We start from the raw sequence: 24,607 nt of genomic DNA, 5'->3' as shown, positions 1-24,607 counted from the left end.
GTTGGTCTTCCCAGGCAAGTTGGTAACACAGTCTGATTTGAGCAATAAGTGGTACTTATATCCTTCTAGATTATAAATAATGTGAAATAACCGCAAGATCTAAGTTCTGTTTTGTTTTCCTAAGAATGTGTGAAGTATAAGTGTCTGGTGAGACTAGGAAGGAGGTAGTAGTGGAAACTTGACATTTGCTACTCCTGGAGGAATTCTGCACCACTGTGCCTGCACAGAATTCATGTGTCCCCCCAGATTTTTTTGCTTCTCCACAGAAAATGATGGGGAAGCAAAGGGAAGCTGCAAGAGCGGTCATGAGCTCCTCCCCAGCAGCGCAGGTGCATCATTTTGGGTGCCTGGAGCAGCTGGTGGAGAGGTAAATCACCAGAAAGGGGGGCAGAGCTGGGATGCCCCAGTGAATAGTTTCTACCCTGCGCTGGGCTCAGCTGCTAGTCCAGGCTGGGCTGGGGAGGACGGGACTTCCTCTTTCCCTGCAAGGAGTGGCCAGGGCTGCGTCAGACCCACCCATGGCTGCAGGAAGCTCTGTACCCCCTTCTGCTTCCTGGCCCAATGCTCCTCAGCCACGGAGGGAGGGGACACTGTACAGGGAGTTACTCCCCCGTCCGCCCAACCCCTGTGCATCCAGAGCCCTTCTGCACCCAGACTACCCCTGCTGAGTCCCCCATACTCGAATTCCCAGCCTGATAGGACCCATCCCTCTGCACCTGGACAACCCTGACAAGCCCTCCACACCCAGATCCCCAACCCACCGAGCCCCAACCAGCTGCACCCAGACCCCCACCCCACCAAGCCCCACTTCCCCAGCACCTGGACTCCCTCACCAAACTCCATCCCCCCTACACCCTGCTGAGCCTGAACAACTTTCACTTGGATCCCCCCTGCAGAGTCCCATTCCCCCTGCATCTGGAACCCCTTAATGAGCCCCTGTGCATCCAGATCCACTCCGCACCCGGACTGCCCACCAAGCCATCTGCACCCAGATTGCCCCACACAGAACCCTCTCACCCCACATTAAGCCCCTCCACACTTAGATTGTGCCAGGCTGAGCCTGCCTGCCCCACACCTAGGTCAGGGGCCAAGGCTGGGCGTGTGAGACTTTGTCCCTCTCGCTTGCTATCTTGGTGCATATGGCATGGAGGGGCAGGGCCCCAGGATGTTTCTGGGGCAGGCCTGGCCCTTGCACTGTGTCAGGGTTAGGTGCAGCCTCACTGCCCAGTCCATGTCCAGAGGAGTGAGGGAGCATTGCAGGGTGATCTCCCACCTCTATGCAGCCAGTGACCTGTGCTCCCCACTGCCATGCTGGAGCCTCCATATCTCTTTATGGACAATAAAATATGCAGAATTTTAGAATATTGTGTGAATAAATTCTTAATTTTTTGGTGAAGAATTCCCTCAGGAGTAATTTGGCTAAGTAAATCTCATGATGTACTATAAGGTTTAGGGGACTGGTAATGAGATATGCAGAGCTTTTCAACAAATTTGTATCTAGTCTGGATTAGAGTGATGGAAATGCCTTCGTAAATTTAGCTGGTGTCTCGGTGCTAACAGCCTGAGAGGTGAGAGACTGGGTTCTGGAGTTTGAACTACCCTTGCACACTTAGAAGTTACCCCTCCCTGACCTCCAGGGCAGGACTGATGCACATTGTTAGGGCATTGCTGGGAAGCTTGCGCTGCTGTTTCTCGGCTGTGACTGTTCTTTTGATTATACATATGACTTCTGTCTGGAGTTCTGAGAGTCTAACACCTTTCATGAGCTCTAAACTATGACTCTTTTTTTAAGTTGTACAACTACAGTATCTTAGCAATACTAGTTACCTCAGAAAGCTAACGAGACTGAAACATACTTAATCTTAAAGGTGTACCCCAAAAGTTTAGCTAAAAGTTAACATCCTGTTTGTATGATGTTACATCTTTAAGGTCTTGAGAAAACTGAACTACAGTTTATCTGGTTTACCTGCTAGAATGAATGACATCACCAGTACTATAAACTATGGAATAAAAATAAGCAGTTTAAAAAGGAATAATTATTTCAAACCTTTGCTTTGTATAGTCATAATTAAAGATGAGCCCACACCAAGATCCTAGCTCTGAAGACACCCAAATTTTGAAGGAGTTCAAATTATGATCCTAGATTTAAACCCAAATTTTACAAAATGTCCTTAGTTTTATAATATGCCAAATCAAAATTCTGATCTGCAGACCTTTAACTTTAGGGCTTGATCTCATCTCCTAGTTATGGTGTCAGATGTCTGGCAGCAAATGATGTTAAAGTTGGGATAATTGTCTCAAATTTTGTTTAAGATGCAGTATTAAACTTCAGTTACAAACAGTGGCTATGTACAGCTCTTTTGGATTCATACAGAAAGGGTTTGGGGATTTCTTTTAAAAAATAAAAACAATTTTGTAGTAAACCTTTAATAACATTGTCATCACTGCCACCTGCTTCCTGATGTCTGGAATTTAAGTAGTTAAATACTTCTGTAAATTTCTGTGCTACAAAACACCAACTTTGGATAAGCTAAAATATATGCGGAACTATATGTCTGTTTCCCAACTCCCCCCTCCTTACCATCTCAGTGTTTCTTATAAAAGCATACATTGTTTTCCCCTCTTCTCTCAGCCCCTGGAATGACTCCTTAAGAGATAGATTGTTGCTAGCCCCAGTGCAGCTGTGCAATGCCCCACCTCCTGCATAGCTCCTACATTAGAGCTACCCAGATTATGGCTCTGGGTCCTTTGCAAAGCACGGTTACCCACAATGCCGATGCTCTGTCCTCATGAGCAAATGGATGGAGCCATAGCTGGGTGCAAGAGCGGAGGTAAATTATTTCTCCCCTGGAGCTAAAGAAGAGCAGGGGATGCAGCTAATAGGGAGGCGAGGTGTGCAACATGAATTTTCATATGGGGCTGGAGAGTGAGCCTGTCCCACGTGCACCTGGCAGCAGCAGCTCCTGGTCTGCAGGGCTTGGCCCAGCTCCCTGCTCTGGGCATTGCAACATGACTCATTGGGTGGGGTAGTGCTGCAACCCCACGTACCATGTTACAATGCCATTCACTCAAATTTGGCTTGGCCACCCTTCCATCACAACAGGTGGGTGGCTGGGCCGAACCTGAATGGTCCTGCAACCACATGCACTAGGGCTCAATGCCAAGAATGGGGAACTGGACCAAGGCCAGTGGGACAGGAAGCACCGTTGCTGGGGGTGCATGGGCAGACTTGCTCTCCAGCCCACAACCAATGGTCCATCAGCCCCCGCCCACAAGTTGCAAAACCTGGCTCTGCCACTGAGGGGAAATAGTATGATTCTGAGTCATGGTTCCTTCCCAATGGTGCTCCGGGGGTGGCACAGCTATACAATAGGCTGCTCCTATATTCAGGATTGAGCCTAAGGCACAATCTAATCTTCTGTTAGCAACAAAAATTATGCCTTTTTATGTTTAATTTTCAGATTGCTCTAGGGACCCAAGCACCTATAAATAGTGTTGGAGCTATTGCACTGCCTTCCTCATTGCTGACAAACTTGTCTTCTGAAGATATGCCTCTGGCTTCTAGAATTATATTCAACTTTTTTGAAAAGACAACTCCATTTCAGGTAACTTTTTGGGACCCTGTACATGAGGGCTCCTTCATAATGTTCTTTAACTCCATGTTAGAACTGATCGAAAAATGGGGTGGTGGGGGCAAATGAGCATAAATTTTCACAAAAAAATCATTCCGTTTCTAATCAGAAGATTTTAACATTTCAGACATTTTTGCCCAGCTCTAATCATTGCAATAACTGAAATTGTGTGTGTGTGTGCTCTATTGTATTTAATTTTTTTCTACTCTTAGTTACCTTTTTGTTGTTTCAGGATTCGTCACTCGAGAATCTCTCTCTAATCAGTAATGTCATATCATCAAGTGTAGCTAACCTCACGCTTAGCGACTTGAAGGCAAATGTTACTGTCACTCTACAGAACACCAGGCCTATTCAGGTATGACTTAAGTTTTAGCAGTTTACAAAATGCCATTTTACTGACTCACTTAGAATTGTTTTAGCACTTATGCTATGTTGAATATGCAGGCTGCTTCAGTTGCTCTGTGGTTCTTTTGTGGTTTTCTCATCTAAGTTCATTGGCTTCAAAATTTCCAACAGATCTCATGTGAACCAATAATGTTTATTAATTAACATTATGCAAAGCATGGATTTGCAGTTATTAGGGATTTCTCTCTATTCTATCAAATTCCTACCCAGCCAGCATATTTTATGTTGTTCCCCCTTAGATGAATGAACATCTCGAGTGGGGTTTAGGCAGTTGTGGCTAATAGGGAAACACTGGCAACAAGGCTTTCACCGAGGTAATGCAGCCAGGAAACAGCATTTAGCATATAGCCTTGGCTTGGCCTGTGGGGTTGTCCTTAGATCCACACAGATTTGGGTAATCTATACATTTTGGGGGCTGATATCCCCTGCTTGTTCATGGATGGATTAAAATCTGCCGGTCTCCCAAGAAACATTCTGGGTTGAAACTGGCAGAGATTCCAGTCCCTTGTGTGGGATTTTCCCAAAGCTAGCTCTCTGTAATCAGAACTTGCACTGGTAAAATGTTGAGGCCAATGCAACAATGTAGTATTGTTGTTCATAATAACATTATATATCACTTACTAGCTGCAATGTTCTAGGATCCTCAAAAATACAACACTTTTAAAACTTTAACATTGCAATACTAAAACATGACCAAAAAAACTTTAAAAAAAGAAACAAACCTAATTCCTTTCCAGAGGCAAACTTACAGATATCACATATTCTGCCCTTATGTTACGTATCCTAAGAGGAAAAGTTCCATTCCCTCTAAACTAAGAGTTTGATTCTGCAGACACTTATGAGTAGCTTGTATTCAGATGAGTAATCCCTTTAAAGCCACAAGTAAGATGTGCAGGGCTGTGGTCTGTCACAGGCCAGTACTCTCTCCCCCTGGATTTGTTACTGCAAACTGTCCTCTCACACACTGATAGCTAGCTTTATTTATAACGTGCTCTGCAAGGGTTTGTTCCCCACAGCATAAGGCAGCGGTCCCTCAAACCTTTACCTAGTACCCAGGCACAGGGAAAAGAGAGATCTCACCTCTCAAGCTTCTCTGGCCCTTCCTTTCAGCCTTACCCTCCTATCTCCGCCTGTCTCTTTTTTAACTGTCCTCAGCTGAGGAACTAAATCATCTTATTAACTGGTTAATTACCTGGTGCTTAACCAATGATCTGAATTTGGCCCTTGTAGGGACGCTTGTAAAGTGCACAGAGTGATGAGTCAGCCTTAGGTGACTCACACTCTGTCACATGGTCCAAGAGGTTAAGATAATATTTAGGATGTGAGAAACTTGGAAAGATTAAAATAAAACCTTAAATTCAATCTACACTGTCCATACAGACAACAAAACAGCAGGTAGTTAGGAAAAGCCCCTATTCCTACCACCAATAATAATCCTTCTGCACAAGCTAAGGGCAATAGATCTACTCATATAGCCAAGTTTAGTTTGTTATGTATATCCACATTTGTATAGATGTCCTCATCCATCCACAGTCTGGTACACCTTAGGCTAACATAGAAGAAATAGCTTTTCCTTATTATGTTGTATTGCTATAGACAGTCCTTACTTCTCTGTCCATTTTACACTCATAACTGCCTTACTCATCAACTTATAATTCAGTAAAATGTGTGTATTTTTTTCAAACAGGATAATTTAACAGTTAGATGTGCATTTTGGGACTTCAATAAAAATGGTAAGTATTTGATATCACCATTTCTAAGTGCCATGCCATCTCAGCTGTGTTAACTTTTGTTAATCGTTTTAAGAGATACTGTAAATATTATCCTTAATGGAATCTTGTTATCTGTAACAGGTGGCAAAGGAGGCTGGTCATATGAAGGATGCATGGTTAAAGAAAGGAGAGCAAATGAAACCGTTTGTACATGCAACCACCTCACAAGTTTTGGAGTTTTGCTGGTAATTAGTTATAAATAATATCCCAAACTGGTGCATTTGGATCCCTGATTCAGGAAAGTGCTCATGCACATGCTTAACTTTAAGCAAATGAGTCTGTTGAAGTGGGGGCATGACCAATGAAGTCTAAGGGTATGTCTACACTGCAGTTAGACACCCGCAGCTGGCCTGTGCCAGCTGACTTGGGGTCGCCGGGCTTGGGCTAAGGGGATTCATAGATTCATAGATTCTAGGACTGGAAGGGACCTCAAGAGGTCATCGAGTCCAGTCCCCTACCCGCATGGCAGGACCAAATACTGTCTAGTATTTAAAAATGTTTAACTTTAGAATAGATGTTCGGGCTTAAAGATCATTTCTATTTTCTTTTTAGGACCTGTCCAGAAATTCTCCTTTATCACCCATCCAGACACTGGTTCTGACTTTTATCACCTATATAGGCTGTGGCATTTCTGCAATTTTTCTTTCTGTTACTCTTGTAACCTACATAGCCTTTGAGTAAGTACCTGCAGAGTTAAACTTACATTATAAACTTGACCATGATTGTCCATAACCACCGCCCTGAAGGACAATGGATGAGTCCTTTCTTCTTCAAGTGATTGCACATGTCCATTCCAATGTAGGTGTGTGTATGCCCCAAGAACAGTCGCCAGAAATTTCTTTCTCCATAGTACCCGTCAGGGTGGCACTGGTGCCGTCTGGTGCCGTGTGTTCATAGCACTGGTTTAAAGGGCCCAACTGACCCTGTGTCCTTCAGTTCCTTCTTACCGCCTGTGATGGTCGCTGGAATTGTTCCTCTTGCTACGGTAAGCTTTTCAGTGGACTTCCTTTCTGATTGTTGTATATAGTTTGTTTCCAGTTAGTTAGCAGAGTTTTCTCCGTACCCTTCAAGTCCTGTGTTGCCTGCAATAAGACAGTGCCCCTGAGTTGTTTGAAGTGGTTGGGTGAGGCTCACGTTGGGGACTGGTGCCAAATTTGCAGGGACTTTAAACCCCATACCAAGAAGGACTGGCAGGCTAAATTGAAGTTTCGCCTAATGGAGGCAGCACTGAGACCTTCCTCTGAGCTGAGATGGTTGAACTCGGCACCGAGCACCTCAGCGTCACTAAGGAGCGCTTCTCCTATGGTGTGGGAGTCCCGGCACTGTGTGCTAGCCTTGTTGCCGAGGAAGAGGCACACGGGGCAGCCAGCCAAGAGGGGATGTTCCCCGAATCCTAAGAAGGCCAGGCATGGAAAGCAGAGCAGAGTGCAACCTAAGTCAGGCCACTCCTCTGTCTTGGCGTCAGTCAGAACTGTTGACTCCAGGCCTTATGTGTGTACCGTTGAGTCTGTTACTGGACGAACCATCGGCACGCGAGGGACAGCGCGGCACCGGCGCCACTGAGGTGCTGTCTACACCGGAGGCGTTTGCTGCTGCCAGAGATCTGCTAGTGCTCTCCGTACCGCTGTTACCGGCAGTACAGGAACCATTGTTGTTGGTGCTGGCGGCCAGGAGAGAGCACGTAGCCCCCAGTGGCTGCTTGGTTCTGGACCCTACGGTACCGTCTAGAAGAAAACCAACGCAAGCTTCCTCACCTTGGCACTGATATCCAGCACTGGTGAGAACCGCACCTCCATGGTCCCCAGAGGGAAGCTCATCGTTGGAATTGGAGGTTGGGCCGTACTCCTCTCAGCAGAGGAGTCACCCCTGTTACCCCTCCAGTCATCCTTGCCCTGCCATGGACCACAGCACAGGAGTGCCATTGAGTGCTTGGCCTAATGATCACTTACCTATGCCAATGCAATGGACCTTTTGGAACCCATGGGCATTGCCCTTGATGGTGGGGCCCCATTCGGGATGCTCATTCTTGGTGGCCTCTGAGAGAAGAGCACATCCGTCCCATCGGGCAGCACCTGATCCGGACATTTCGGGCAGGAGTGTCCTGGTGCTTATGGACAACACTGCAGCTGTGTTCAATCTCAACAAGAAGGGAAGGGCTCGCTCTTCCTCCCCCTACTCACCCTGTATCAGGAAGCAATTCACTTATAGGAGTTCTGCATAGGCCACATAATTTTTCTTGAGGCTTCTCACCTTCCGGGAGTGCAGAACGAACTGGCAGATTGCCTCAACAGCCTCCAATCATCATAAGTGGTCCCTTTTCCTGGACATCATGAGGGATGCTTCCCTGTGTTGGAGGACTCCCCAGATAGACCTGTCTGCAACTGGGTTTAAGTTTTGCTCCCTGCGAGGCCACAGCCCAGGTTTGCTCACAGATGCCTTTTTGCTCCCATGGACAGTTCACCTGTTCTACGCTTTCCCCTCTATCCTGCTCGTGTACAAGGTTCAGCTAAAAATCAAGCGGGATTGGGCATGGGTCATTCTTATAGCCCCACCTTGGCCCCGTCAGCACTGGTTCGCCACACTGCTAGGCCTTTCAGTGGCTGCTCCAATTCCACTCCCTCTATATCTGGACCTGATCTCCCTGGACCACAGTCGTCTGCTCCACTCGAACCTCAGCTCCCTCCACTGTTGGCCTGGAAGCTCTGTGGGTATGTCCTGGAGAGCTGGCTTGCCCTCCACCAGGGCTATGTACCTCTCAAAATGGAGGCGGTTCTCCATATGGGCTTCCCAGCAGGGAGTCTCACCCACAAAGTTGTCTCTGCAGGACATGCTCGACTATTTGCTATGCTTGAAACAGCAAGATTTAACAATTTCCTCAATTAATGTCCACCTTGCAACGATTTCATCATTTCACCCCCGGTGGAAAGCTGGTTCGTTTTTTCATGAGATGTCCATCCATTTCATCAAGGGCCTGGAAAGACTATACCCCCAAGTACAGGAACCTGTCCCTCCATAGAACTTAAACCTGGTCTTATCAAAACTTATGGGTTTCCCATTTGAGCCATTGGAAACATGTGCCTTGTCATACCTTTCATGGAAGGTGGCTTTCTTAGTGGCCATTACTTCGGCCAGAAAAGTCTTGGAGATCTGCACCCTCACGTTGGAGCCTCCATACGTGGTTTTCTTTAAGGATAAGGTGCAATTGCGTCCTCATCCCAGCTTCCTCCTGAAGGTGGTTTCCCAGTTTCATAGCAATCAGGCAATTTTCCTACCTGTTTTCTCCTCAAAGCCACATGTGAGTAGGGAGGAGCAACATCTTCACACTCTGGACATTAGATTGCCATAGTGTTCTACACAGAGAGGACTAAATCGTTCCGTAGATCCACCCAACTCATTGTAGCGATTGCGGAAAGGAAGAAAGGTCTCCCTATCTCGGCTTAGAGACTTTTATCGTGGATTACATCGTGCATTTGTACGTGTTATGAGCAGGTGGGTGTTCCACCACCAGCTATCCTGACTGCCCACTCCACGAGAGCGCAAGCATCATCATCAGCATTCTTGGTTCACGTCCCTATTCAGGACATCTGCAGAGCGGCAACTTGGATGTCAGTGCATACGTTCTCTAGTCATTACACCTTTACTCAACAGGCTAGGGATGATGCCTGTTTCGGTCGAGCTGTTTTACGGTCAGCATGTCCATGAACTCTGATCCCACCTCCTATGCAACTGCTTGGGATTCATCTACATCCTTACATTGGAATGGACATGTGCACTCACTCAAAGAAGAAAAATAATTTAATAACCTTTCTGTAACTGTTGTTCTTCGAGATGTGTTGCACATGTCCATTCCATAACCCCCACCATCCTACCCCTCTTTTTCGGAGTTGGCTGGATAGAAGGAACTGGTGGGGGGGACGGTGTCGTCTGGGCCCTTCATACTGGCGCTACGAATGCACGGCACCAGAGGGTGCCAGAGCCACTCTGCAGGTACCACTACCACTGAGGGAAAAATTTCTCGTGACTGTGCTCGGGGCGTACACACACCTACCTTGGAATGGACGTGTAACACATCTCGAAGAACAACAGTTATGCAGAGGTTAGTTGCTATTTTTTCTAGTAAGTTTCATTTCTACCTCAATAGTAGTACACAGAATGGGTACACTTTAAGGGGTGTATATCAAGATTTGATTCTCACCAGGGAAGAGTATCTTATAAATAAAATAATGTATCATGCAGTTTTGTATAGCTGGAAGCCAAGGAGCTGGGAAGGGGTTACTACAAATTGTCCTAATAAAGTGGAATGTACAAGGAATCTTTTAAAAATAAGGTACATATATGCACAATACATTTCCAAAATATTAACATGTTGTTAGACCAAAGGTGGGCAAATTATGGCCCACAGGACCCTCCTGCCTGGCCCCTGAGCTCCAGGCCGGGGAGGCTGGCCCCCGGTCCCTCCCCCGCTGTTCCCCCTTCCCCACAGCCTCAGCTCGCCGCACCACCGGCACAATTCTCTGGGTGGCGAGGCTCTTGTAGAGTTACGGCTTGACCTGGTGCTCTGTGCTGCGCGGTAGCGTGGCTGGCTACAGCCGGGCGGCATGGTTGCTTGTCCTGGTGCACTGGGTGGTGCGGCTGTGGTGCCGCCAGCCACCTGTTCTCCAGGCAGCGCAGTAAGGGGGCAGGGAGAGGGGGGGTTGGATAGAGGGCAGGGGAGTTCGGGGTGGTGGTCAGGGGGCGGGGGTGTGGATAGGGGGCGGGGCAGTCAGAGGGCGTGGAACGGGGGTTGAATGGGGGCAGCATTCAGGAAGGGGGGTTAGATGGGGGGGCATTCAGGAGCTGGGATTCTGGGGGCAGTCAGGGGACAGGAAGAAGGGGTGGTTGGATGGGACAGGGGCCCCAGGGGGCCAGCAGGAGTCCCAGGGGGCTGTCAGGGGGTGAGAAGCAGGGGGGGTTGGATAGAGGGCGGGGGCCGGGCCACGCCTGGCTGTTTGGGGAGGCACAGCCTCCCCTAACCGGCCCTCCATACAATTTCAGAAACCCGATGTGGCCCTCAGGCCAAAAAGTTTGCCCACCCCTCTGTTGGACTGTGTGGTTCTTGTGCAATAAAATGCAGTTACAGTACACTAGCTTTCCCTGTAAGTTGTCAGAACCTATCCATTACAAGAGTCTCACTTATTCAGTCCATTAGGCCAATTATACATCTTGACGGAGAACCCCTGAGCATGATTTATGAGCATCCTTTTATAGATTATTATTTGCCACTGTCGAGGTTTCCAGATACCCCGTAAAAAGGCTTTCAGGCCTAGTCTAACCTCTAATAATAGAGAATGTGATGAGTGTTGTTGTGGTGAAGTACTCCAACAATAAGAAGCCTAATATACAAAATAGAAAAATATGGACAATAGTAATAAAATATTTAAACAAACATTAAACTAAGACAACTGAAATTTAAGCAACAATGTTTGTATTTATAAGAGTTTAGAACCTGGTTGTAACAAGAATAGTGATGTCACAAATATTAACCTTTTCATTCATAAATACTTCTTAACCATATGTAAAATGTCTTATCTTATTGGCTCTTCTGCATTAAGGACCAAAGAACACAGAATCAGTGTGGAATCTACAGTAATACTCGTAGAATGATGAAAGCTTATATCATCTTACTAATTTTCTTTTTAGGAAAATCCGGAGAGACTACCCTTCCAAAATCCTTATTCAACTGTGTGCTGCATTACTTCTACTCAACCTAGTTTTCCTCCTTGATTCATGGATTGCTCTGTATAACATACGAGGCCTGTGCATCACAGTTGCTGTATTTCTTCATTATTTCCTCTTGGTTTCCTTCACTTGGATGGGCCTTGAAGCATTCCACATGTATCTTGCCCTTGTCAAAGTGTTTAATACCTATGTACGGAAATACATCCTTAAGTTTTGTATCGTTGGCTGGGGTACGTATATTTTTCTGGGTTTGGAATCTAAAATAAATATAGTTTCTTTACAACAATTTTGGATGGAAGACCATTTAAAAGTAACAACAAAGCAAGTATCAAATACCTGTTGCCTGTCAGAATCCTCAGATGCATTATCAATAACAGAGTTCTATTTACTTCACTATTCTGTGACTTTAGCATGTTGCAGAATTCACCCCTTGTTGCAAAGTTTTTCAGATTGTAAGTTCTCTTGGGGCATACACTATATATTGTGGGTGCTATTGCAATTCAAATGAATAATAAATTGTTTCTATTGGAACTACAGTTGCAGCTGTCTGAGAGCCAATTACACATTTGACTATTTCCATTTCCAACCCCCAAAGCAGATGGAATCTCTTCCATTGGGGAAATTAATGTTATTGCTCCAGAATATCAACTACATATTCTACCTCTAGACTGCTACTGTTTCTAACAAAAGGTAGCAAAACAGTGCCTCCGACTTAGGTGATGAGAAAACCCTAAGCCTGATTCTCTTCTCTTACCCATTATTGTAAATCAAGAGTAACTGCACTGAAAACAATGGAGTTAAACTAGTGTAAAACACGTGTGAGAGGCAAAATCAAGCCCATTGTATTTCATGTCCTTAAATCTGTGATATCAAAGAGCAGATGCAACACATATTGCTAGTTTAACGTAGGTTGCAAGTGATATAAGTGGATCAAGTCACAGAATATATAGTCTTGTTCAGAAAGATTAAAACTTCAAATGTGTGCGAGTTTATTTTGCTTTTTACAAAGTAAGTTATCCTGATATAACAGTCTCCGACAGCCTTCATAACCTGGCCCTAGGTTTGATAAGAAAATATAGTTGTTTCGTCTCATCACAAAACTTTCATTCAGAATTATAACTATTATCTAATCTTTCAGGTGTACCACTTGTAGTGGTAGGCATTGTATTGGCTATAACACCAAATAACTATGGGCTTGGATCATATGGAAAGTTTCCTAATGGCTCACCAGATGAATTGTAAGTTAAAAGATAGGCATGTTTCAAAAGTGAATGCTAACAGAATGCTTTTATCTAATGGTGATGTGTGAGTGTGTATGTGAGCTTCTTTCCTGAAAGTGACACTTCTGTGAATAAATCTCTGCAGGATATATTAAGTCAAGTCTTCCTGAAACTGTTTGCAAGGCTCTGATCCTGGTCACAAAAGAGGGTATGCTCCAAAACACTGGCATAGAGCTAGAGCATGAAAATAAGGTGAAGGCAAGACGAGAGAAAGAAAGGAGATGGGGGATGAAGGGTAGAGTGTAGAAGAAAGCAAGCCTAAATGTAAAAAACAAAACAAACAAAAAACACCATATTGCCTAAGGAAACAGGAAACCTAAACCTAATCCACTGGTGTATTTATTTATTTGCTTTAACCCTTGGGATTCACTCAGATAGGATGATGATAGACACTGTTATAAACACCTACATAGACAGATGAAAACTTGAATCAGTGTATGTGGCCTTGAGTATTGCAGGATGATGTGTTTTCAACAAAATATAGCCATGCCTAATACTATTCTTTACCTAATACCTATTACTAATAATGAATGTCTGATAATATGATCTTTCCTCCTTTGTTTTTGTATTCTAGCTGCTGGATCAACAATAACATTGCCTTCTATATTACTGTCGTGGGATACTTCTGCATGATATTCCTGTTGAACGTTGGCATGTTTATAGTGGTGCTGATTCAGCTTTGTCGAATCAAAAAGAAGAAACAACTTGGAACTCAGAGAAAAACCAGTATTCAAGACCTCAGAAGTGTGGCAGGCCTCACATTCTTATTGGGAATTACTTGGGGATTTGCCTTTTTTGCATGGGGGCCAGTAAATCTGATATTTATGTACCTCTTTGCCATCTTTAACACGTTACAAGGTAAGTTTATGCTTTGTTATGGCCTTTTGTATAAAAATGTAATGAATAATTCAGTTCTAAGAAATGCTTTATTATGGACAAGAGTTTACCAAAATTATATCTTTACTGTTACATAACATAAAAAATAAAACTACCTTGAAGATGACCCTGCTTAATAGTTGTATTACATTTAAAGAAAATTAATGCAAAGCAAATGCTTTCAGAAGTGACGTGCTGTCTTTTTGAGTGCATTGTAATGAAAATTGTCGTCTTAAGATCCATTCATAGAATCACAAAAGCTACAGGACAAAAGACCTATTGGGTCATTTAGGTTCTGACGTAATTTATTTGCTTTTGAAAATTTTTACCCTATGTTGCATTTTCAAATCAGTTAGGCATTTAGGACCTGATTTTTAAAGGTAATTTGGTGTTGTTCCACTCAGCACTGCAAGGTATAAGTGATTTAGATGGCTGAGTCCTATTTTCAAAAGTAACTTAGGCACTTAGAAGGCTGATTCCCATTGGCTTTCATTGTGACTTACGCTTCTCAGTGCCTAAGTCACTTCTGAAGATGGGACTTAGCTGTCTAAATCACTTCGGCCCAGATCTGAAAATCCCACTGATTTCAATGGAAGTTAGATGTCTAAATATCTTTGAGGATCTGGGCCTTAGGCCTTGCAACAATGAGCAGAGCAACATCTAAATACCATTAAAAATCTGAGCATTAGGGCCAAATTGAAGTGCCCAAAGATGCAGATTTTCAAAAGCATCTAGGTGCCTAACTCCTGTTGACCACAATGGGAGTTAGGTGTCTAACTTACCCTGAGAATTGGTCCAGAAAATGCTAATCTCTGTCTTCTCCAGTCCAAACTTGTAGCTTCTCCTTTATTTTCCATTCCCTGAAATCTAACTTAAAGAATTGCACAACCACATTCTTCTTTGATACATTGTAGCTGGCAGGCAGTGTAAATATTTCTGACACGCTTTCTTTGAAAAGTGAAAGGTTTGGAAGCAAGTACAGTCCCACTCTGTTTGGGAAGCAGTGAAAAGCGGGTGGATTTGTGATCTGGCACAGTTTGAGGTACCCCAACATGTGTGATTTGCATCCTTCCAGGAAAAGATGTGGCTTTGAATTTGTGGTGAAGAGGGCTACAATTACTGTTATTTGAGCATGAGCTGTTAGCCCACGTGGGCTTTCACTATGACTTAATTGTAACTGCGGCGGGGGCGGGGGGGGCGGAAAAGCTGCCTGGTAACCTTGAATTTGCATTAGGTTTAATAAAATTTGCCCCAGTGGCCTATCAACATGAACACTGGTCTGTAAGTGTTATTGATTCCATCATAAGCAGCAGCAGCAATATATTAACTCCAAATAAAATATGGAGAAGTTCCACAAAGTATGTAGAGAAAGCCAAATTCAGTTGATTATACCTCAGATTTGAAATTATACTGCTATAATGAGGTTGTGTTGTTGTCTTGTCTTGATTTCTGTACTGAAGGTTCAAATAAACTTGCAGCTCCACACAGATCTTCATATTTTAAACTCAGTTACCTGATGTATTTGAATTTTTGGTACTCTGTATCCTCCTTATATCTAATACATATCATGCAAGTGTAATGAGAAAAAGCATTTCAGGTAATGGCATCAGTCTATTGTTTAGACTATCAGTGTCTCTGCTGAACAAAAGAGTATGAGATCATTTGATTGGGATCAGTTGACTTGAGAAGAAACAAAAGAAAAACGACACATCCATTTAAAAAAGTTACAAAACGGCAAAAATTCTATGGCTTGAAGTAATATTCTGACATTTGGTACTTTGCAGGATTCTTCATTTTTATCTTCTACTGTGTAGCAAAGGAAAATGTCCGCAAACAGTGGAGACGATATCTGTGTTGTGGAAAATTCAGGCTGGCTGAAAATTCTGGTAAATATTAAACACTGTTTTCTACATTTGTAAATTATATAATTACTGTCAGGTGTAAAGTCCCCATTCTCCTTAGCAAATATTGTTATGCAATAAATAGCATAACAATATTTCCAGATATATCTACTACTTTGTTTTATTTTCCTGATGCATAAAGATTGCATTTTATTTAATTGCAAAATACTGCTGTATAAAGTATTAATTTTGATTGGGACTCTGCATATATATATAAGGCTGTAGCCTTGTGGAGTCCTTTGTATGACTGGGACCTAAATCAGTCCCCAAAGATCTGCTTCCTCAAAGTCAATGGTAGCCTTAGCAATAGCAGTGGGAGCAGGGTCAGAAGCAGCTTTGAGAATAATGTGTCTTCCTAACAATTTTTTGGGGGTCTTTTATTGTAACATAATTGTATTTGAAAAGTTATACATACCCTTACACAATCTAAACTCAAAGGTGAAGTACTGTGGTTGCAGTTACTGGTAATCTCTAAATGGGCATACAGTCACAAAAGTATGATTAGTGACTTTTTAAAACTAAAAAATTAAAAAGAGAAAATGTAAATTCTTACACATCTAGAATTTTATGCAATTCCTATGAGAATAGTTTTCTATCTGAAATACTGGGAAAAGATCTTTGCTAGAATTTAAGTTAAATTGCATTATTAACTGTACTCTTGCATTTATTTGTGCTTGAATGTACTGCACTATTTTCTATAACACTTATTCTACTATAGATTGGAGTAGAACTGCTACTAATGGTTTAAAGAAGCAGACTGTAAACCAAGGAGTATCCAGTTCTTCCAATTCCTTACAATCAAACAGTAACTCTACTAATTCCACCACACTGCTAATGAATAATGATTATTCAGTACACGCAAATGGGAATGGTATGTATGTTGCAAAAGAGTACTTCTCAAACTATATCCTTTTGTTATTTTAAAACAGTTTTAGGCTCTGTTATGGCAATTTAAAGTGGGCAGTGAACCAATTATTATTTATGAATACAGAATCAAAATGTTTTAGTGTGGTCTTATAAATAATAATACTAAAATTATCCAGTTGAGGGTAATATAGTAGTACATTTTTTAAAAAATACTCACTTCTCATACTTAACGTGAACTGGTGATTATATGCAAAATTGTAAATGGTATACATTACTCAAATACCCAGCAGAAGTGCTATTTATATCCTGCTTGTCAGTTGAAGACAGAACTAGCAGTGGAAAACTTTAAGAATGTTTTAAAATAGCTATCAACTCTTAAAGAAAACACAGTCTACTGATGAAAGAAATGTGATGACATCCAATAAAATAATTTTTAAAAACATGAAAGCTATCATTTGGGAGTGCTATTAGTGTGTGGGGGCTTGATCTGCAGAACCCCTGCTAGCATTACCAGGACATCCACATGTAACCTTATGAGGCTGGGGAAGCAGAGTAAGAAAGGGAGAATGGGACAACAGAGGCCATAAAATCTTCTCACTTAAGAGGTCACAGCCAGAGAGCTGCATAGCTGTTGGCTACTGGGTAAGTAATGGAGCTCAGTTACAGTATTTTTTCTGTGACTTCCATGGCCAATCTTCCCTAATGGAAATGTATTTATGTGTTGCAGGAAATGGTGCTTAAGGACAAAATGCTTCATGGCTTCATAGAATCATAGAATATCAGGGTTGGAAGGGACCTTAGAAGGTCATCTAGTCCAACCCCCTGCTCAAAGCAGGACTAATCCCCAACTAAATCATCCCAGCCAGGGCTTTGTCAAGCCTGACCTTAAAAACCTCTAAGGAAGGAGATTCCACCATCTCCCTAGGTAACCCATTCCAGTGCTTCACCACCCTCCTAGTGAAATTTTTCCCCCTAATATCCAGCCTAAACCTCCCCCATTACAAATGTGCAAGCTTCCACTTAGGACAAACATAATGCTCCCTATTAAGTTGTTATTCTCTGTAGGCAATGTGGACATACTCATTCCCTATCCATCTCTCCCCTTTCCTGGCTCATGGAAATGCAGGTGTTCAAATGTCACGTCACTCCATTTCAGATGCAAATTGGAATGGCTAGTGAGAAAATTAGATATGCACATAATTTGAATGCACCCACAAAAAATGAACCTCTTATGGCTGAAAGTAATCTGCATCTTTATCTAATGGCAGCACAAAAAAGAGAGCATGACTTATGCCAGGGGTGGCCAAACCATGGCTTGTGAGCTGCATGTGGTTCTTTTACAGCTGAAGTGTGGCTGGCAGACCCCCCCACATTTCTCCCCATTCTCCACCTACCAGACTGGGGGAGGCGGGAGCCTGGGGCTTCAGCCCTGCAGCAGGGTGCTGGGGCTAAGGACTTGTGCCCTGCAGGGAGGGGTCTCAGGGCATCAGTCCTGTGCAGGCATGCTGCAGGGCTGAAGCTCTGAGCCCCATGGGGCTGGAGCCTTGAACCCCAGCAGGTGCCTCCCATGGGGCTGAAGCTCCAAGCCCTGGCAGGTGCACCCTGGCTCTCCAACTGCTGAAGGTTGTCTTATATGGCTCAGATGGTCAGTAAGTTTGGCCACCCCGACTTATGCTTTGGCCATGCTGGTTGTGCGCTCTGATGGTGCAGCATTTCCTCTTTCCATGTTGAAAATAAAAGAGTAATGACTCAGGCTATCCCACATTGTGGAGCACATAGGTCATCATATGTTATAAGACATAAATACTGTACTCCTGGATGCCCAAAGGCCAGTGTTTCTTTCCCTCAGTCAAGGGCTGAGTCTCAGCACTATTGTTATTGCTCAAATTGTTTTATGTGCAGTTGACGAACTTCACAGACTGGCTACATGTTGTGAAGAAATCATGAGACTTCAGGAGATCGAATCTTAATGGCATTTTGCCATGTTCTCATTAGCTTTCCAAATTAAATGAGTTTGTGAAATAGTTCCTTTTGCCCCATCCCTCTCTAAAACCTTCCTCCACTGTTTGATACTAGCAGGATTAATGCTCTTGGTACCTGACAATTCAGTTCACAGGTAAAAAACAAAACAGTAATTCTCACTGCCATTAAAACAATGTGGGTGAGGTAACATCTTTCATTGGACCAACTTCTGTTGGTGAGAGAGACAAGCTTTCAAGCCACATATAGCTCTTCTTCAGGTGTACCTTCCCCAGACCTGAAGAAGAGCTCTGTGTGGCTCGAAAGCTTGTGTCCCTCACCAATAGAAGTTGGTCCAATAAAAGATATTACCGCACCCACCTTGACTCTGTAATATCCTGGGACTGACACAGCTACAACTACATTAAATAGAAAGACTTACAATGCTCACCTAAGCCTTTGCTGTATTTGTGCATTGTGGCAACTAAGCCACAAATCCCAGCACAGCTTTCCAGAGCAGAGGATTTTGGGTCCTCAGTGGTATTTTGGAATTATAGACAAACTCCAATGGTTTTAATAGGTGAGCAATTCCATTGATTTGAGATCATCTCCCTGTCCTGTTCAATGCTAGCCTCTCAGATGACACTGAGTCCATGGTCTGCTTCTGCAATGAGGTTCTGTCCAGGCTGAGGATCTCAGCATATGTCCTGAGTTGGTACATCATCTTCCTGCTGATGCACCATTGCAGATGGAGGTGATGGACCATCACTTCCTAACCCACTTGGAAACTTGAAATGCTTTTATGGTAGACACTGCCACACATGTATGGAGGTAAGCCACTTATTTTTACTTAATTTTTAATTGAATGTTTTGAATGCTGTGAGCCTGCCCCTGCAGCCTCCACTCATACCAAAAAAGAGTTTTGTTGAGGGGGTTGGATGAAGCTTTAGAACCTGTATTACAGAGGTTCTCAAACTGGGGGTTGTGACCCCTCAGGGGGTCACAAAGTTATTACATGGGGGAATTGCAAGCTGTCAGCCTCCACCCCAAACCCCGCTTTGCCTCCAGCATTTATAATAGTGTTAAATATATTAAAAAGTGTTTTTAATTCAGGGGGGGTTGCACTCAGAGGCTTGCTATGTGAAAGGGGTCACCAGTACAAAAGTTTGAGAACCACTGCTGTATTACATATGCCCTGATGGTTTCCTTCCTTTTTCTTAGGATATGGGGGAGGAGGGTCATCTGGAGACAGTGGGTCCTCCTGGCAAGCCCTTTGATGAACCAGTTCCTTCCACTCATCTGCCACTCATCTGGCAGTTGTACCTGAGGAGAGATAAATATGCTGATGGAAGGACAGGAGTATGCTGATGGTGGATAGAGTGACCCAAGATGGTAAGTTTGGAATTTTAGATGTATACAGGCTGTGGCTTTGCTTAGTTAGTGGATCTCTAATTTACAATTTTATACTGTCACTTCACACTAATGTCTCTTCTTCTGCCTTTCTCTTGCAGATTTGCAGAGTTTGTGAGACTAGGTGGCTCCCAGATGAACATGTAAATCCCATCACTCAGCTTTGTTTTTCAGTCTCTCTGCCTCTGCCTGTTTTTGCAGCCTTTATTTTATTACAAGACATGAAGAGGAATAAAACTCCCATTTATCTTATCTGTTTATTTGTATAAGTGTTTCAGTGATTGACAGTTTTGTGCATTAAACTGTGTATGTTTGGGTTTTGTGTCCTGTATATTTTTCCAGCTTTCTTTAGCAGATCCAACACCAGCCCAGCAGATTTGCAGGGACTTGAGAATTACTATTGGATAGTTTGCTGTCTTCAGTTTCTAAAATGATGAGAAAAAACCTTACAAATCTAGTCCTAATCAGAGCCAGATCAAGGCATAGGTATTATAGGTCTGAACCAATAGAGCCCTTGCTCCTGGAGATATGTGCTTTACAATCAAAATATGACACAAGTGAAAATGATACACTGACATCTGCTTGAGTCTGTAGGGAGCCTGGAACAATAGCTCTGAGAGACATACTCCACCTAAAACCTCCCCCAACAGAAGGCCATGTGGTAGGAGGAGAAGAGAGCAGCAGTTCAAGCCCAGCCACTCAAACAGGAAAAACCCTGTCTCCTGGGTTAAATACTGAGCCCCCACTGCTGGCACTCCTGGTAACTAGAATACAACCCTATTGTGCTGCCCCTGCCTCTTTGGGGCAGAGCAATGGGGGAATCCTGTGTTCTGTTGTGCCTCTGCCCCTGGATGGTCTTAATCTAGCTCTGGTCTTGGCTGGATCAAACCACAGTCCCTCATATGGAAGCACATCTTGTGGCCACTGAACCGGTCTCTGATGTCTTCTTAAATAAACAGAACTGTGAATTTCTTTTTCCTTTGTTAGTCAGAAGGATATTTTCATGCACTGGATTTATGACCTCAGATTAAGATATTCGTAAGTGTTAATTTAAAAAAAAAAAGTTTTGCCAATACTCATACTAATAGTAATGTTTTTTATCTTTAATGAATACAGTTCCCCCCATAAATAAGTGCACTGAACTTCTGCTTGTGAGCCCATTCCTGAATATTTGCTTAACACAAAACACTCTGTCTCAAAGGAAATGCTTGTTCATTTTTTGTTTCCCTTAACATCATATTTTTCATCACAATCAACCCACATCCTTTTTTTGTTCTGTTTTCATATCTTGTCATCTCCTCTGGCTCACTAACAATGCATGGAGGAAACTTGTTTTAAAATGCATTCGTCATTTTCTTTTGACTTAATATTAATTAAATCAATTATAGTAACTGTGGTGAAATACCCTGGAACTTTGAAAATCATTTGAATACAACACATAATACTGTCCTTAAAAGGCCTACATAAAATATTAGCAATCAGATGTATGCTATGTCTGACTTCTGACAGCCCTTTCAAGTTGGCCTACTTTACAAGAAAGGACTGCAGAAACTCTACTTTGAAGTGTTTACAGAGTTGGATTTTGTTATCAGAAAAATAAAATAAATGCAAAAGAAAGAGTAAGAGTTAAAATACAACTGAAGTATCTAGCATGCAATGTATAGAGATAAGAGATCCATACCCAAGGATTTAGGACTCTTAGAATTTCAGGAATTCTGGAACCCTTTAAGTTTTCTCAAAGCTCCACTGAGCTGATAAGTCACAGTGAGTGCAAGTATACTTGTTCATAGCTGTGGTGGCACCAGAAACACTCAAACTTTCTATGCATATGTGGGTTTGGATGCATACTGTGCAAGGCCTGTATTTCATATGCTTCAAAGAAAGCAAATTCCACAAACAAGACATGTTTAAAAGAGGTAAAACTCAGTGCTCCAGCTGTCTTGCAAAGCAGGTAAACTCTTAAAAAAACATTAAATTAAAAATTAAAGTTTACATTCAAAATTGTTTTAATTATTGTTTTCTGGGTTCCATGTTCTTAGTAATTAATCTCAATTGATGTATTCTGATTTGAATTTTCTTGTTATACTGTATTTTATGTACTGCTACATTGCACTTACCTAATTTAGCACATATATTTTTCAATTTGGTGTAAGTCAGTTGGTTCCCTTTTGTTTTGTTTGTGCTTTGGAATTAGACACTATCAATATATAAATTATATCACATATTGTTTGACTAGTATGGGGACAAGATATCAGTGGGAGATAATTGTCTGAGTAAGGTGAGAAGGATTTGGCCCTCTCTGTAATGATCTATACAGTTTAGGTCAAATTCTGTCCTCAGGCCACATGTGAAAATTATTATATAACAAATTAATTACAGAAAAATCCTTACTTAAAACTCATTCCAGGGAGCAAAGAAGAATGAAATATGAATGTTCTCAGTATACTCACTGAAATTTTTAAGAAATATGCATGTCTTTGGTGACTTTTCACTATGAATCATTTCTGACTTGTGCCATGCTTTTATTTTTGCAGGTAATGTCTCCAGTGAGAAGAACAGTGTTTCTTTCAACGTACAGAATGGCGATGTGTGTCTTCATGACTTTTCAGGAAAACAGCTCGTATTTCATGAGAAGGATGATGCAGACCACAAAAAAACCCGTGTCTCACTCCGAAGGACTTCAAAGAGGGGAAGCCTACATTTTATTAAGCAAATGTGATTTTTTTTCAAAGCACATTGTTTTACAGTGTAAAACACAGATTTTTACTTTAACTATTTTACATAATGTGAGAAGACCAGAAACTTATCCTTGTTTTATAGACGGTACTGGAGCCTTGAGGCAGTCATGTACTGGGTTGATAATGAGAGTTATAATTGTTTAAAAAGTCATTGCTACTATTTGACAAGGTACTTCAGATACTACATCACAATTGGCACAATTTCCAATTTGATTTTCCATTTCCCCCCCCCCCAAGGTTTAAAGGAAGGTTTGGTTTTAGACTCTTATTTTCTCGGTATAACTACAATTTGTATATCTGAATACAATACATAGTATTGTAAATGTAGGTAACTACAAGTTACACTTAAACAAGATTCTAAATTATCTTTCAAAATGTTAGTTTCAAATTGTCTACTACAACATTTTTAAGATTATAGTTGCAGATTTTATAGCATTGTAAATAAGCAAAACAATATCCACCTTTAAGCATTTTTATGCTATTTTTTATATTTATTTCTTGTAATATAAATTTAAAAATATTCCTTTGTATAGAAAAATTGATATTTTGTTTTAACTTTATTGTTAGAATGTAGTTAAAGTTGATTATTTCAATTAACTTCTGAAGCATTCTACATTCTATATTTATAGGTAATTTGTTCAGTATGTGAAATAATTTACAGTGGTTACAATGTGAAGATGTTCACAAGACAGAGAACTGTAAATATGAACACTGTCACTATAGAACCACTGACTGGGACCCAGGAATACAGTGCATGGGTGTCTTATCAAGGGATAAAACTCCACAGGAGGGAGTGATGGGTAAAGTAGGCAATAGGCTACTAGCTATATACTTGGAGTGAAATCCTGGCCCCATTGAAGTCAACGGGAGTTTTGCCATTGATTTCAGTGGGGACATGATTTCACTCCTAGTGGTCGTAGCAGAAATAAATACGTGGCCAGTTTGCAACTGCAATATTTAAAGAAAAATAATTATCATTAAAAAATAGTAGTTATTATTTAGTAGCCAAGCCAAGTGTTTGTTTCATTATTAAATTGTATAAAAGATCAGTTTCTCTCACATCCAAGTTTCTATTTGTTTTTGGTCTCTGCTGACAGTCAAATCCTGAGGTCCTTACTCAGTGTTTACTTGTTACCTACTCAACTAAAACTTCTAATGATCTGCAGTGAGCGTTTATGAGGAGAGACTAAAAAGACTGGGACTTTTCAGCTTGGAAAAGAGATGACTAAGCGGGGATATGATAGATCTATAAAATCGTAAATGGTGTGGAGAAAGTGAATTAAGGAAGTGTTATTTACTCCTTCACATAACATGAGAACCATGGGTCACCCAATTAAATTGATAGGCAGCAGGTTTAAAACAAACAACAGGACACAACACAGAGTCAACCTGTGGAACTCAATGCCATGGGATGTTGTGAAGATCAGAACTATAATGTGGTTCAAAAAAGAATTAGATAAGTTCATTGAGGACAGGTCCATCAATGGCTATTAGCCGAGATGGTCAGGGACACAACCCCATGCTGTGGGTATTTGTAAACCTTTAACTGCCAGAAGCTGCGACTGGATGATGGGATGGATCACTTGATAAAGTACCCTGTTCTGTTCATTTCCTCTGAAGCATCTGGAACTGGTCATTGTCAGAAGACAGGATGCTGGGCAAGATGGACCATTGGTTTGACCCAGTATGGCCATTCTTATATTCTTATGTTTGCCTGAATAAGGACAGCAGGATTAGACGCTATATGCATAATATCTCATAATAGATAGAGAATGTCGCCTTCCTCCTTATGTTCTTGCACAAGGTCTGAGTGTAGCTGGAGTCCTTGGGTCCAGGAGTGCAAAGACTGCTACCAGCTAGTACCCACAGTAGTACCAGCCCCCTGAAGGAGATTACTAGGGGGCTGGGTTATGCTGGCCCCCTACAGAGGAGGAACAAATGCTGTACTTCCTTCGAGGTTGGTGCACTTGCAGCATTCCTTGGGGAACCCTGGAAACACTGTTCTAGAGTGGTGAGCATTGGTACTGCCTCCTACTTTGGACTCTGTTG

The 24,607-nt window shown here is 42.3% G+C and overlaps 1 protein-coding gene across 1 annotated transcript in view; it reads left to right on the top strand.

Annotated features, from left to right (window-relative positions):
* LOC112108245 (adhesion G-protein coupled receptor G2) overlaps positions 1 to 22,931 on the top strand; it is a 92,846-nt gene extending 69,915 nt beyond the window's left edge. Inside the window, exons 26-36 of the mRNA XM_029911113.1 lie at positions 3,462 to 3,605; positions 3,865 to 3,987; positions 5,725 to 5,770; positions 5,891 to 5,994; positions 6,362 to 6,486; positions 11,489 to 11,757; positions 12,666 to 12,765; positions 13,382 to 13,665; positions 15,468 to 15,569; positions 16,303 to 16,455; positions 22,355 to 22,931. Of these exons, the coding sequence (XP_029766973.1) occupies positions 3,462 to 3,605; positions 3,865 to 3,987; positions 5,725 to 5,770; positions 5,891 to 5,994; positions 6,362 to 6,486; positions 11,489 to 11,757; positions 12,666 to 12,765; positions 13,382 to 13,665; positions 15,468 to 15,569; positions 16,303 to 16,455; positions 22,355 to 22,539 (1,635 nt within the window). The 3' untranslated portion in view covers positions 22,540 to 22,931. The remainder of the gene's footprint in view (positions 1 to 3,461; positions 3,606 to 3,864; positions 3,988 to 5,724; positions 5,771 to 5,890; positions 5,995 to 6,361; positions 6,487 to 11,488; positions 11,758 to 12,665; positions 12,766 to 13,381; positions 13,666 to 15,467; positions 15,570 to 16,302; positions 16,456 to 22,354) is intronic.
* The last annotated feature ends 1,676 nt before the right edge of the window (positions 22,932 to 24,607 follow it).

This window comes from Terrapene carolina, unplaced genomic scaffold (assembly GCF_002925995.2).
Source record: "Terrapene carolina triunguis isolate 2854851 unplaced genomic scaffold, T_m_triunguis-2.0 Scaffold23, whole genome shotgun sequence".
NCBI lineage: Eukaryota > Metazoa > Chordata > Testudines > Emydidae > Terrapene > Terrapene triunguis.
Note: the sequence above shows the minus strand (reverse complement) of the source record. Positions and strands in the feature narration are given on the sequence as shown.